The 15,933-nt window shown below is 31.0% G+C and overlaps 1 protein-coding gene across 1 annotated transcript; it reads right to left on the minus strand.

Moving 5' to 3' along the window:
• Positions 1-661: 661 nt before the first annotated feature.
• On the minus strand, positions 662-12,199 carry LOC128668247 (traB domain-containing protein-like; the record flags this gene model as incomplete). The annotated part of the gene is made up of 5 exons (XM_053740760.1): positions 662-836; positions 913-1,322; positions 4,337-4,473; positions 11,759-11,873; positions 11,942-12,199. Coding segments are annotated over 5 exons (1,092 nt in total), but the record flags the coding sequence as incomplete, so codon positions are not given.
• Positions 12,200-15,933: the final 3,734 nt, after the last annotated feature.

The raw sequence follows: 15,933 nt of genomic DNA on the forward strand, positions 1-15,933 counted from the left end.
CTTCACCCGCATACTCACATATAAATTTATTTTTTTCAATACATTTAGACGTTGATAGACCGAGACCTTTAGATCCGGAGTTTATTATTTTTAAGCAGTCAATCGGCCCACGTTGTATTAATCTATTTTGACAATTAATTAAACACGAGCACATTGAATTACATTCTAAGATTAATTTGGACGATATACCTTCGTTGAATTTATAATTTATATAATTGACTGTTTCTTTCATACAATAACAATTTTCTGTGCATATTGATTTACATTTACAACCAACTGTAAATTCTGATTCAAAGTCTTCAATATCAATTCCTTTACCCGGAATATTATTAACTACATACATCACATCGAGCATTGGATGCTCATATTCATCCATTTTCCCAGTTCCAGTCTCCATAATAATTACCCTGTTATTTTTTTTTTTCATGGGTTTTTTTTCTTTTTTTTTTTTTTTTTTTTTTTTTTTACAGCCAGATATCGACGAGTGTCATGAAATACTTGGATGAAAAGCAGCACAAAAATAATTAAAAAACAAGAAAATATTTTTCGTTTATAAAATAAAGTACATTAATTATTATTAGGTTGTAAATAATAAAGATAGTAATTATTTGCTAGAAGTGGTTGAAATTATTGATGAATAAAAAAAAATTTATTCCGTGGATTCCTATTTATTAGCACTGACCTTAAAAAGTCCCTGAACCGATGACTTTAATGATTGAAATGATAGTACCGATGGAATTGGTATGAATTTGTAACCTACGTAAATAACTGCACCTACTAAGGATACTTGAACAGTAACCCGAAGCAATTTGCTTGATAAAGATTGCGTTGGTATTCTGTAAAATACATTTTTTTAGTATTAATCATAAATTCATTTGTTTATTCATCATGATTATAATGATAATAACTTACTGCATAAGTGGTAGGATATCAGATGACTGTACCTTGCCCCAGTATTTAATTATACCTGGCAGATGACCAATTCCAACTACTCCAACGGCACGTGTACTCTTCATACCCTGTGATGTTTGGAAAGGTCTAACAGATAGTTGGAGTGAATGAGCCAGATATTTATCTCGTTCATTAACAAATACTTCTCCGAGAGTTGGATATTCAGCAGTCATTTCCGCTAACAATCCTTCTAACAGATCACGTCGCTTACAACGTTCGACGTCTTCTTTGCTTATTGGATCTTTTGACCTTAATAGACACCAAAATAATGTCATTGCTTGCCACCATGATAATGAAGCTAATGCACGTTTTAACGTTACATTAATGGGCCTGTCACCAAGCTGGACGAAACAATTTGGTATTTTTCTTGCCTAAAAGTTAATTATTATGTAAGCAATTAGTCATTTTTAAGAATATCAGCTGCTACTACTTATAACAATTTCCTCATTTTTACCGCCCCCCCCCGCCCCTCCTCCGTCTCTAATATATAATAAATGGCTCCCATGAACTTTAGTGAGAGAACCTATCTTTTAGAGGTCGCTCAGAATTAAAAAAATTTAAAATATCTACTTGATATTTTACCACGTTTTTATTAACTTGCTTTCATCTATGTCTATTCGGGCGGAAATTTGTAATTGATTTTAAACAATCTTTTCGATGATATAGACTTAAAATTTAGAATATAACTCAAAATTAGATGACAATGTAAGAAAATGAAAAAACAATAAATGTTGGAAAATCCAAAAATGCACACCTCAATCGCTCATTTTATTTTTAATCATTACTTTTATTATATAATATTAATGTATTTTTTTTTATTATGAATTTTTATTCAACTTACAAATTATCAATTTGATTTTTTCATGTCTTATTTTCAGTTTAATATTTTTTTACTAACATTTTTTTTTAATATCCCGTCTTTTGTCTTAAATGTTGCTCTTTTTTTCAAACATTTTGGTACGCTAGTGCTGCCATCAGTAGTTGATAGAGAGAAACAATGAAAAAAATAATAACAACAATAAAAATAGCAGCTAAATTTTTCAGGAATAATCAGTTTTACGTCTTTAATTAATTACAATTAAACCAAAAGGATTCAGATAGTAATTTTCATAAGGGTTCTTGTGATAAAAACTACAAAGACAATAAAAAAAAAGTTAGGCCGATTAATGGTGTCTATCGGGAGTTATCGTGTTTACGAAGTTTCATACGTAACAATTGACAGCACTGGTTTCTTGAGTTAAGATAATTTATTTTAAATTAATAAAATAATGAATTGACTTAATATGAGGTTCAAATTGTTCCTTAATAAATTCTCTACATGCTAGTGTACAATTTTGCTTATCTTGGGGTAATTAAAATAGTGTAGAAAGATTTTTATGTGAGTAAAATAGTCGAATAAAAAAAAACTGTTCATAAAGCACCCTCAGCGCTTTCGCGCTTGAGGTATGTAATAAAATAAAAAATTCATATTCGTTTATTTGTTCGGTACAAATTTTTAAAATCAATACAAATTCAACTTCTGGATGAGCTATATTCAAAAATATAGCTCGCAACTGAATGACAGATAAATAAACACCATGTCATGAAGATGCAATAAAGAAGATGGAAGGAATGCGACCCGACTAAGACTTCCAGCATCATAAATAGAGATATGAACTTAAATATTTTAACTAATAAGGATTTGGCTTTAATTTGTTTTAATATTTTTAAGTATAGAAGTCTTATAAAAAATGATTTTTACTTTCTTCTTAATTTTATTTTTCAGTAAAACTCCCTATTAAAAGAAGCGATTTAAAGTGATTAGAAAAAAAAATTTTAAATACTTTTTAATACTTTGAATACTCTTCAATCGCCCTTCTTATAGACATTTAACATTACAAATCATTTTGAATCACTTTTTTTAATAAGGAACAATACTTAAATAGTTTGATATATAATTGGAAGATAGATATAACGATTTTCTATTTCAGACATGATCAGGCGAAAAAACTGAAATAAGCCTGAAATTTGTCACATGTTTCTGTTATTATCTTATGAAGGTGTTTAAAATCAATTTCAAAATTTCACACACACAGTACTGAAAAGCAGAAAATAATTATCGAAATAAAAAAGAGTTTTTGATATACCACGTTTTTAAAACGGACTAAAAAGTATAAAATAATTTTTCTGAGCTTCATGAAGATTTAAAACCACATACAGATTCCAAACTTCTTATATAAGATAGTCCTGAAAATTTATAATTGTGAATTTTTAATAGCTGTGAAAATACTTGTAAGATTTAAAACGAAAAACGTGCAGCGCATGCAATAGATAACTGTAAGAAATGTAGGGAGGAGGTATCTTGAGAAAACACACATCGGTTCATATCATTTGCAGTGCAATAAAATTGTTAGTTGAACTATTACTGCATCAATTATTTGATTGATTGAGTTTACAAAAAATAATCTTACCCGAGTAGCACAGAGTCAACTTTAAGATGTCTTTTAAAAGGATAAGACAAGTTTTTTTTTGTCTCAAAGTCACCTTTTTTGGTATAAATATGACATGCAAATTTTGATTCCGGAGACAGAGCTGAGATGTATTATTTTTTCAGTCTTATTTTAATTAAAAAATCATTTGGATGACTTATTTTACCACTATTTGTAATTTACTTTTTGTCGTCACTTGTGTTAAGTCTTTAAAGTAGATATTTTTTCGGTAACATAAATTTCTGATCATTTTGTCAACATATTGGTGCCTTATCGATATGCTAAAAAGTAGTCTAAAAACTGATGTCTTATAGATGTCTCAAAAGCGAATGTGCTACTTGGGTACAATTTTTTAACTTCCCGCTAAAAAATTGAAAATTAAAAAAAAAAAAAAGTTATTAACAGAACTGATTAGATTTTGAAGTCGATCGGTCGAGTAGCTTACGCGTCATACGAAAAATAAAAATTAAAAAAATTTTTTTTTTAGGTTTTTTCTGTATATAACTCATAAACCACTTGTCCGATTAGTCTCAAAATGTAATCAGTTCCAAGACTTAATGATCTCTTTCAATTGCCGCCATGTACGCTCGAATCGGTTGATTCGTTCCAAAAATATCATCGTACATAATTTTTTTTTTTTTTTTTTTTTTTTTTTTTTTTCAGTGAAATGTATTGTATTTTCGGTCTTACAGTTTTTTAAACTCGAACATTTACAAGTTATAATGTTATCAAGCTTAGAAAGCTCGAAAATAGCGGGAAGTTTTAGGTTTGTCCCGTAAGGTAAACCGTTTTTCTGATTATTTTTTTAATTTGTACTTTCTACTAGTAAGTTGAAAAAAATGTTAACTTTTCGATTTTTCATTTTTAAAAATGTTAACAGCCGACATTGTATAAATTTAAATTACTTATGATATTACCTCAGAAAAAGCACGTCGAAATTCGCCTCCTGGCGCCATTCCTAATTGTTTAGTCATATGAGCTGACATATTTAGTAATAGCACATAAATTATACCATTGAAGATACCATTTCGTTGTATTATCATACGAATTTTTTCTGTAATGAATATAAGATATTATTAAAAAATATTTTTTAATTGTTTCTAGGTGTGTAGACAATGATTTAATTAATGTTGATTTTTCTAAATATACGACGTTTCGTCATTTTATTGTGAGTTTATTAAGTACTTAGTGGTAAACATCAATTGTAAATAAATAAACAGTACATTCACCAATAGTCATAAATCACTAATAATATGAACTTCAATATAAATTGACGAAACGTCAAACATATAGAAAATTTAGCATTAATTAAATTAATGTCCATATATCTAAAAATAATTGATAAATAATTATAGTTATGGACGAGACTCTAATATCTAATTAAAAAATATATTTAGTGAATTAAGATGTATACATTAGGGCGTTTCGAAAAAAGAGCTCAACAAATATTCATTTTCCTATTTAAATTCCATGTAAAAAAATTTTTTTTTGTTTTTTAAAAATAGAAGTATTGAAAAAATTTTTTTTCGAAAATCGAAGTACTGTGACGAGTCACAAAATTTTAAATTTTAAATAAAAATAAATAATTAATTATAATTTTTTTTACTTTATTACTTTTAAAAAAAAAAAAAAGAATAATTTTTTTTAGTTAATTAATTAAAAGAGAGAAAAAAAGAATAATAAATAATAATTTTTAAGTATATTTATATATATATATATAAAGTGCGAGTGGAAAAAAAAAAGGAAGAGAGAAAAAATTTCGTGGAAACGAAATAAAATCAATAAATTCTCAGAAGCGAAGACCGGGAAGAAGAAGAGGAGAAGAAGAGAGAGAAAGTAAGAGAAGAGATAAAGAAAAGAGATACGCATGTGCGTGCAAAAATTAAGTTTAGTACCAAGCGCCACCGCCAGGCGGAAAAGGGCGCTGATCAGTGTTCATTTGAGGATGGTTATACTAGAAGGGTTAAAAGCCAACTCAAATGCACACAAAATCAGATCAGCTCACTACTCGAGAATATCGCGTAGAGAGTAAAAGTACCTTCGGGGAAAAATACTCAGGAGCTGGCAGTTGAAAGCATTAAAGCTAGGAGAAATTCTAGCTAGCAGCAGAGCAGAGCAGTCCACAGTATACGGGGTATACTAGCAGCGGAGCAGTCCACAGTACACGAGGTATACTAGCAGCAGAGCAGTCCGCAGTATACGGGGTATACTAACAGCGGTAGAGCAGTCCACAGCATACGAGGTATGCCACCGAAGCAGTCCACAGTATACGGGGTATACTAAGAGCAGAGTTGTCCACAGCATACGAGGTATGCCAGCAAAGCAGTCCACAGCGGCAGTCTACGGGGTATTCTTGCAGTCAGAGCAGAGAGCAGAGACGTACAAGATATACTAGCAGCGGTAGCCGGAGTCAAGCGAAGCGGAGCTAAGATACACAGGATACGAAGGATTCTCGCAGTGAGAGCAGAGGGCAGTGTACGGGCATACTGACAATATACGGGGTATATTGGTCACAGCGGCAGCGTACAGAAATACTGACAATATACTGGGTATATTGGTCACAGCAGCAGTGTACGGGAATACTGACAATATACGGGGTATATTGGTCACAGCGGCAGCGTACGAGAATACTGACAATATACGGGGTATATTGGTCACAGCAGCGGTGTACGGGAATACTGACAATATACGGGGTATATTGGTCACAGCAGTACCAAGACACTACTGTAGAGGAACGAACAACGGAGCAGGGGAGACCACACCAGCTAAACTCCGTGCACAACAATAGATTAATATTTTTTTTCCCTTATTATTATTTATGTACTTAGTTACTAAGCAATTTTAATGGAAAATATATATATATATCGCAATGAACAACAGGTCTTCTGGTCAATATTAATCATAGATAGTAACGTCATCACCCTTATATCCTATCCTAGAATCCTGGCATCCGACGAGCCAATCCACAATAAGATCTAAGGGTTATTTTAAGTTAGTGTTTTAAGAAGTAAGTTAAGTTGAAACGTTACAGTACATAATATAATAATCTTGTAGGAAATTGAATACTCTACAAAAAAGTAACTAAGTATTTTCTTCGTACAATTAACAGAAAAAAAGTTATAAAGCTTTAAACTATAATAGTATAACTTAATGTTTTTATTATTGGTATACATTCTGGCTCCTCCATTTATAAGAGAGAATAATTTAAAATTACCAGATTGACGTCGTTAGGGTATCGATAGACCCCAGGTGCGTTAGCTGTTGACTTTCCTTTATTTTAAGTATAGTAAATTTTATGGACTTACTATGGTGGAGATTATGGGCCCCATAATTCGGCCCAAATAATCCCTTTTTTAAGTAACTTCTTTGCCTCTGCTGGTGCGTACTCGTCCTTGCCAGTGGAATAGTGCCTTGAAATAGGCCTCTGAATAGTACCCGTAGTGAGGATCGTGAAACGGGATGCTCCCGCTCGGTGGATGGACGGATGGAACGTCTACAGGAATCAACTGCGAACCTTTAATGATGCTGGTCCAAAAGACCGTGTTTTCCCTTGATGCCTCCCCTGGGTGCGAACAGGACGAGGTTTGAAGAGTCGGTTCTTGCGTAAGGGCAAGTGATTCTAGTTGGTCGATCAAACCACCAGAGCTTGAAAGCTCACGAACTTTACTTAACTAGAATAACGCGATATCCGAATTTGGTAACTCACCAACCTGATTTCGAATGGCCAACTTCACCGGATCGAGGAGGACTTTCTCGGTAACGATCGCTAGGCGGGAACGTTGGTCACTTGAGGGACCGAGATCCTCATGGATCGTTCGAATAATCTGGTGTAATTGGGCCTTTTTGCCCCCTCGTTTCTTTTTTGGCATAAGATCGGGATGAGGCTTAGGGATTACCTGTACAGCCGGTAACAGCGCGCAGGTAGAGTACTAGGTCGCCGGTGTCAGCATTACTAATAGCAAAGCAGGAGGTGAGACCGCTGGTATCAGCGTTCCCCAATGTAAAGGTGGTTTTTAATGATAACTACTACGTATGTGGAGTGACAGCTTTTATTGCTCAAAAACACGAACAAAGCGGCAGGGCCAAATTATCATCAATTTTGATTAGAGTTCCCGATTCCCTTAGATCTCGCGATCGACTGACTTGGTGTTGTTCTTCGTTGGTAATTATATTCATCAAAGTGTTAACATTGCATCTCAGGTTTCCTATGAGAGAATCATCGTGGTCCGGATCTCATGGATCGTCATCTGTTTAGACTATCCGCGAGCCACGGCGATTCTCTTATCGCAAGAGATTTTCGTTACATTGTTCGCGGTGAAAAGAAATAATCTCACCAACAAAGTAACGATTTATTAATTTATTTATAATTCTAAGAAGTGTCGAACCGTTTGTTCGCCCGGCGTGGCAAATATATAATTCAAGATTTAAAAAAAAAAAAAAAAAAAAAAAAAAATCTAAAATTTTTATTTATATATAATATATAACTAAAGCCAGAACGTCACATTATATTACACTGTTTTTTGACAGAAATTAAAATTTTTTCATATGAGCTAATGCCATCAGTGAATTTTTTTTTAACACGTGAAAAAAAATGTTTCTTACTTTCAAAACAGAATTTTTTTTAATTAAAAAAAAAAAAGCGAAAGTAAAAAATTTTTATTTTTAAAGAAAAATATTTCACTACTGAAATTTATATGGAAAATAAGTAAATTTTAAAAATCTTCTTAAAACATCTGATTGATTAAGCATAATATATAGATTCACCATTTAAATATATAAGGTAAAAGACCTAGAACCCGATCAGGGAGCTAGTACTCGATCACTTCATATATTTGTGTATATATATGTATTTATATATATATATATATATATATATTTAGTAAAATTTAGTAAATATAGATATAGAAATACATGAGTGATCGGGTACTGGATCTCTTACTTTACATATAGTAAAACCCGGAAAGTAGCTTTACAACTATCTATACGTCAAGTTTTTCAATTCAATATTGTTTCAAACTTTCAAACCTTTTTTTCTGTTAATTGTACGAAGAAAACAGTCACTTTTTTTAAGAAAATTCAATTTCCTACAAGACTGTATACTTCGGTTTAAAAAAACTAATTTTTCAGTACTTTTATTTATAAAAAACAAAAAACAATGTTTTTCGCCTGTAATTCAAATGGGAAAATGAATATTCGTTGAAATCTTAGCAGAATTAAGATTACGAGCTGCTCTTTTGGGAGGATTTTTTCTATACCAGAGACTGATTTTTAAGACAATACGGCTTGAAAAAAAAAAAAAAAAAAAAAAAAAAAAAGACATTTAACACCCTAGTATACATACATAGGAATTACAAAATATCTAATTATGTAATTATTAACTATCAATTAGATGTCACAGCTGGTTATTTATCCACACTTGGCCATAAATTTAATATTAGGCACATGAGAGTCTCTAGTATCAGGGTATACCAAAATTAAAACTACCCGGATCAACTCTACCATCATGTTTTTATCAAAATCTATCTTTAACCAATTAGATCTTCATCAAATGACATTACTATCTTGTCACATCTCTATTAAGAAAAAAAAAAAAAAAAACACTTCCATGACTACATGCACGTAACTACCCAGTATTAAACAATTCAACAAGTTCTAATTAATACTTATATAAAATTCTGTAAAATTTTTCTATGAATGAATCGACCTGATACACGGAGAGAAATTTTTCGCGGATACTACTATACTGTATGGTCGTTTGGATCATACTGTATGGTAACAAGGATTTTTTCATTCGCTTAAAAATTGTAAGTATAGATGATTTGACCATCACGGAAATGGTAACATTCACGATAGTCATTGCGGATGAGCCTATGTCAGTATGGGCGTCAAGCCCATACTGCTTGGCGGTATCCATAATGCTTCTGGTAGATAACGCTACTCAATATTGTGAAGTTACTTATACTAATATTGTAATATTACCAAAGTTTATTTGATTCAAAAAATAGGTTATATCCCCCATGAAGAAAATTTATAAAAAAATATACTTTTCATACAAAAAAAAATGTATTAAAAATATATAAACATATAAAAAATATATTTTCAATAGCTAACCTTTGGCCGATTTTCATATATTTTTTAAATATTTTAAATATGTTAAAAATTTATCTTAGAATATATTAAAAATACATATATAAAAATATAAAAAAATTATACATAATATTAATAAATATTAAAAAAATATATTAACAATATATTTGAAATATAAAAAAATAAAATTATGGAAATGTTAAAAATATATATATAAATTATATTTTTATTGTAACCAACAACCTCGGAAAAAAAATATATAAAATTTATATAAAAAAATTTATTTCGATATATGTTTTTTATATTTTCATAACGATAATTTTTATGTACTTTAAGATCTATTTTTAATATATTTAAAATATATACGAAAATCAGCCAAAAGTTAGCTATTTAAAATATATTTTCATACATATTTATATATTTTTTATGTATTTTTAATAAATTTTTTTATATGAAAAGTATATTTTTTTTATATTTTAACATACATTATTTTTTATAAATTTTTGGTTTATGAATGAATGGTTTAAAAAAACACAATTAACAATTCACATATATTTTAAATAACAATTATTTCCTAACATACACAATGATACATACACTTGTTTACATAAATAAATTTTTATCTATTTATCGACGGAGAATTGCCGCTACATCTATGCGGTATGGGAAGTAATCCGATAGTGTATTGACTACCGCACAAAGATCTATTGCAGAATGCCTTAGTGGCGTTGCCGTTTCTTCAATGTAGTATGGGCCTCAAGCCCATACTTGTCTGGTCAATTCTGCTATACAGACATGTAAGCTACGCAAAATTTTCTGTACTATACAGTATGGTGAATAACGCCATACTTATGGTACTTGCTGCAATACTGTAATAAGAGTATGGCGATAAGTACCATACATTTCTCTCCGTGTAAGAATTCTTTTTTGCTTTCCGATAAAAAATTTATAAAAACTTATAGAAAAAAATAATATTTAAATTACAAAATAATGTTTCTACTATTAGATTATATTTTTGCAAGAATAAGTAAATGAATATTATTTTATTAATTAGTCTCATAAATTCTAATGAATATACGTGTATCGATTTTATAAGAATATACTGGAACATATAAAAATTTGATTCAATTTTGAATTGAGTATTTTTTTTTATCTTTTCTTCCTTTAATCCATATACGCTTCCACAAAAAACAGCTAGTGCAATTTATAAATTCTTAAAGAAAGTGTCGAATTTTTTTATTCAATTTCCTACTTAATTCCGATATAATATCGCCTACGGCTCGGGCAGCCAACTTCACCCTAGTCTGAAATCGTCTTGTTTCATTCCTTGTCACACAATATACTTTATATATCGACTACTGTGCTTGTAATAATATCGTATTGGTTTAAAAAAAATTATTGATCAGAATAGTAATATATAATTGTTTGTTTATTCATACATAAAATTGACTTGGGTAGTAATCCGGGTAAACGCTATTTATATAAATGATTCAACCCTTAAATGACACCGGATGTCGGAGGTAACTCCGACCATTTTTTAATTTTTTTAAAAGATTTCACTCAAAAAGAAAATTTTAAAAACTCTGGTTCATTTTTGCATGCTAGGATCAAATGTCACCGCATGACACATACGATATTTTGCAGATGTGTGTAATTTAAGGATTAAATTTTGATTAGGGTAACAAATTTTCCTACATTTACAAACTGTAAAAAATTTACGGAGTAAACGCGGATTAAATCCGGAGTGCATTCGGCGTGGATGACTGTTTATTTATTAGATTTCCTCAGAGTGAAATTTACTCCGAAGGAGAGTTTATTTCAATATTTAAATTCTGAATCGGAGCCAATGCGGATGAAAATAAATTCTAGACCACTTCGGTCACTCTGATGAAAAAACAAACTTCCTCTTTACTCCATATGCGGTATGATTTTTTTAAAGAACTTCGAAACTCCGAGTGACGGAGTAAATGCGGATTTATATAAAATCCGTAATCACTCAGAATTCACTCCCAATTTTTTACAGTACATACATTAGCTTAGTGATAATTCATGGATATACGTAAATGCTAAAAGACCCTTGAGAATTACAAGATTGAGGACATCCGAAAATGTCTCCTACAACTCCTACAACTTCCCAACTTACAACGCGATTTCACTGTTGCGGTTTTTTATCATAAATTTATGATTACGCTTGAACTATAAATATCATTAAATAACCTAATTAAAATAAATGAAAAATTAGAATAACATACGCATATTTAAATTTTCAGCTTCTTTAAGAACAGTTTCTTCATCTAGCTGTAAAATATGAACACGAGCATCACATAATTCAATCATTACAATATGGGGTTGAACTGCTTGAATAATCTGAGAAAATATATTAAATTATGTTATAAAATATATTTTAAAAATAAATTAATATAAACACTACTAACCATAGATACATCGTTTTGACTTTCTTCACTGAAATGTGCTGTTCCAACTAAGTAAACTTTTCCACCATCTGGAGTTGTCAATAGAGAAACTGTCTCAGGTAATCTGTCATCAATAGTCGCATCATAGTCTAAATTATGTCCGAATGGTCTGCACTTTCTTACATTAAAATTTTTTACATTTAAATTGTTTACATCTAAATTTGTATAACTACTATCTTCTGTATCACTCTCCGTTCCATATGTATTTTCTGTAATTTTAAACAATTATCAGCATCAATTACAACATATTGTTACAAATTAAATAATATTAACATTGATTATTATTACACCTTTTACTTTTATCACTGAGCGTCTATTTCTAGAGTACGCAGGCATTTTTTTTCATTTTAATAAACTAGACCGTAATGAAAAATTAAAAAAAATATGTTATCACTTGTTATGTATAACGTAAAACTTTAATTTGATAAAAGTATAATGGATGTCATGAAACCTTATAAATATAATTCTCAATCAAAGACAAAGTTTTAAAATTTTCAGTCAATAAAAAAGCTCTGTGTCACTTGCACTATATTAATATTAAAATAATTTCAATAATTAAGTAATTGATTTCGTAATGATAAAGATTATTAAATTTTAATTAATTTTCTTATTTATTTTGTTGTAAAATTATAGTCCTCCTACGACCACAAATAATATACACTGTGAAAAATTTCCAACAAATTTTACTATGGGTGCATTGTAACACCGGACCATAGAAAACTGGTACAAAATTCAAAAGTGTTCCATAGTAAACAGTATGCGCAGACGACACGATTGGGACCTATGCGCATACGTTTACTATGAGAAACTTGTAAATTTTGTACCAGTTTTCTTATGGTCCGGGGTTACAATGCACCCATAGTAAAATTTAATGAGAATTTTTCGCACTGTATATAAGGGTGTTAAAAAAAAAAAATTATTTCCTCTTTGGGTCTTAGTCGTAAAACTTTCTTTGGGATCTAAAAAAAAACCCTCCTAAAAAATCAGCTGATATCTCAAAAATTAAGGTGGCGGTTTACTAGTTCATTTTCCATTTAAAAATACGTGTAACAAAAATTTATTAGTTTTTCGGGGAAATATCAAGGAAAAAATATTTTTTTCCAATTTTAACTTTCATACCCTTATAGGAAATCAAATTCACTACAAAATATCCACAATAGTCATGTTCGTAACTATAATACAAAAAAAGTTACGAGCCTTCACAGTTCAAAAAAAATAATTTTTTTTTATGTATAATTATTGATTTCATATTATTGTTATTTGATTGGTGGAATTTTTTGTTATTTAATTTTAATTTGCAATCTTTTACAGAGAATCTATTTTATTGACTGATTGACACAGATAAAAATAAAAAAGTTAATCGTCACGGTTTTTAATTATTTTAAACCGTGAAAGCTTGATAACTTTTTTTTCTTTCACTTTATGAGCATGTTAAATTGAAAATTTTTTGCGGAAAAAAAGAATTTTCTGTAAAAGATTGCGAAATTAAAATTCGGAAAAAAACTTTCATTAATTAAATAACAAAAAAATAAAATAGTAGTTTATCTATCGAGTGCGATCGTGTTTAAGATGCGAGTGTGAAGATTGGTGCCCGAGCCGAAGGCGAGGGTACCAACACACGAGCGTCTTAGACTCGATTGTACTAGATAAATACATTAGTTTTTGTGACAGATATTTGGAATTTACTACATTTAGTGCCTATAAATGGCAGGTTACAAATCCGCGTTTTTACGACTGACTGGAGAGACTAAACCTTTCCGCGACTATGACAATATGATATACCTTGGTGACTTTTTTGAACGACACGACTTTAACGACTTTTGTGGTCTACTGGTGGACGGAACTTTGATTCTACAGTTAGAGCTGACTGTTTTTCTAGGTGATGATCTACAACAAATAGAAACCGAAGTTTCCGAACTTTAGGTTGAAAACGGCCCTTTTCAGGGCCACCAAATTTTTTTTACGTAAAAAACATTCTAAGTTCAACAACTATCAGCACACAATTTTTCGCTTATGCTTTGTTGATATTAATTTTAAGTTAGAGGGTGCATAATGGAGAATTTTTAATTTATAACGTTTATTTAAATATAATTTATAATGCACTCCAGAAATTATATATATCAAATTTGTATACCTATTTTTATTTTTAAGAACATTCCACCATAAGTATAACTGGATATGAAAATATTAGAATGGATGTAAGTTCTGTGTTGGCTAGATTTTTATGCTTGTAGATATTGGATTTATTATGAAAAGTCGGCTCTCGTTGATAATATTTCATCGTTATGCAATGTATGAATTTTTAATGGTAACAATTGAGAACGGTAAGAAAAAATCAGTATTGACAGGATTGGTCTATTTTCAAGAGTGGGGGTAAAAATTCAGCTTGCGAGTATTTGTAAGATCTGAGTGGAAGGGGTGGTGAAAGTATATCCATCAAACGGTCAGTAAAGGTCATTACGCTCGGAACTTGACGCTGTAAGCCTCGTCATTTAAATTTTCGATTGTTTATTGAACAACACAGTGAAATGTCATGGATTTTGAATACAAAAAATTAACGTACACGACTGTTCGCACTTTTGAATTAGAGAACATTAGTCAACTTCTCTACACTAACGAGACTGGTACGGTTACTCCGTTATATACGGAGTTTTCGTCAGGTGTCCACGTTGACGACATCTGGCGATTTAAAGTGGAGGTTAGCCACGACGAAGTCGACGAACACTGGATATCTCTAGGTATCCTTCCACTGAAGTCGGAGCATTCGGAAATCACTTTTGAGGTCGAATGCTGTGCGATTGATTGCGAAGGTAACTTACTAAGACTGACTGGAGAGACTAAACCTTTCCGCGACTATGACAATATGATATACCTTGGTGACTTTTTTGAACGACACGACTTTAACGACTTTTGTGGTCTACTGGTGGACGGAACTTTGATTCTACAGTTAATGCTGACTGTTTTTCTAGGTGATAATCTACAATAAATAGAAACCCAAGTTTCCGAACTTTAGGTTGAAAACGTCCCTTTTCAGGGCCACCAAATTTTTTTTACGTAAAAACTTTCTAAGTTTAACAACTATCAGCACACAATTTTCCGCTTATGCTTTGTTGATATTAATTTTAAGTTAGAGAGTGCATAATGGAGAATTTTTAATTTATAACGTTTATTTAAATATAATTTATAAAGCACTCCAGAAATTATATATATCAAATTTGTATACCTATTTTTATTTTTAAGAACATTCCACCATAAGTATAACTGGATATGAAAATATTAGAATGGATGTAAGTTCTGTGTTGGCTAGATTTTTATGCTTGTAGATATTGAATTTATTATGAAAAGTCGGCTCTCGTTGATAATATTTTATCGTTATGCAATGTGTGAATTTTTAATGGTAACAATTGAGAACGGAAAGAAAAAATCAGTATTGACAGGATTGGTCTATTTTCAAGAGTGGGGGTAAAAATTCAGCTTGCGAGTATTTGTAAGATCTGAGTGGAGGGGGTGGTGAAAGTATATCCGTCAAAGGTCATTACGCTCGAAACTTGACGCTGTAAGCCTCGTCATTTAAATCTTCGATTGTTTAGTGAACGACGCAGTAAAACGTCATGGATTTTGAATACAAAAAATTAACGTACACGACTGTTCGCACTTTTGAATTAGAGAACATTAGTCAACTTCTCTACACTAACGAGACTGGTACGGTTATTCCGTTATTTACGGAGTTTTCGTCAGGTGTCCACGTTGACGACATCTGGCGATTTAAAGTGGAGGTTAGCCACGACGAAGTCGACGAACACTGGATATCTCTAGGTATCCTTCCACTGAAGTCGGAGCATTCGGAAATCACTTTTGAGGTCGAATGCTGTGCGACTGATTGCGAAGGTAACTTACTACGACTGACTGGAGAGACTAAACCTTTCCGCGACTATGACAAGATGATATACCTT

The sequence above is a fragment of the Microplitis demolitor genome, chromosome 1, assembly GCF_026212275.2.
Source record: "Microplitis demolitor isolate Queensland-Clemson2020A chromosome 1, iyMicDemo2.1a, whole genome shotgun sequence".
NCBI lineage: Eukaryota > Metazoa > Arthropoda > Insecta > Hymenoptera > Braconidae > Microplitis > Microplitis demolitor.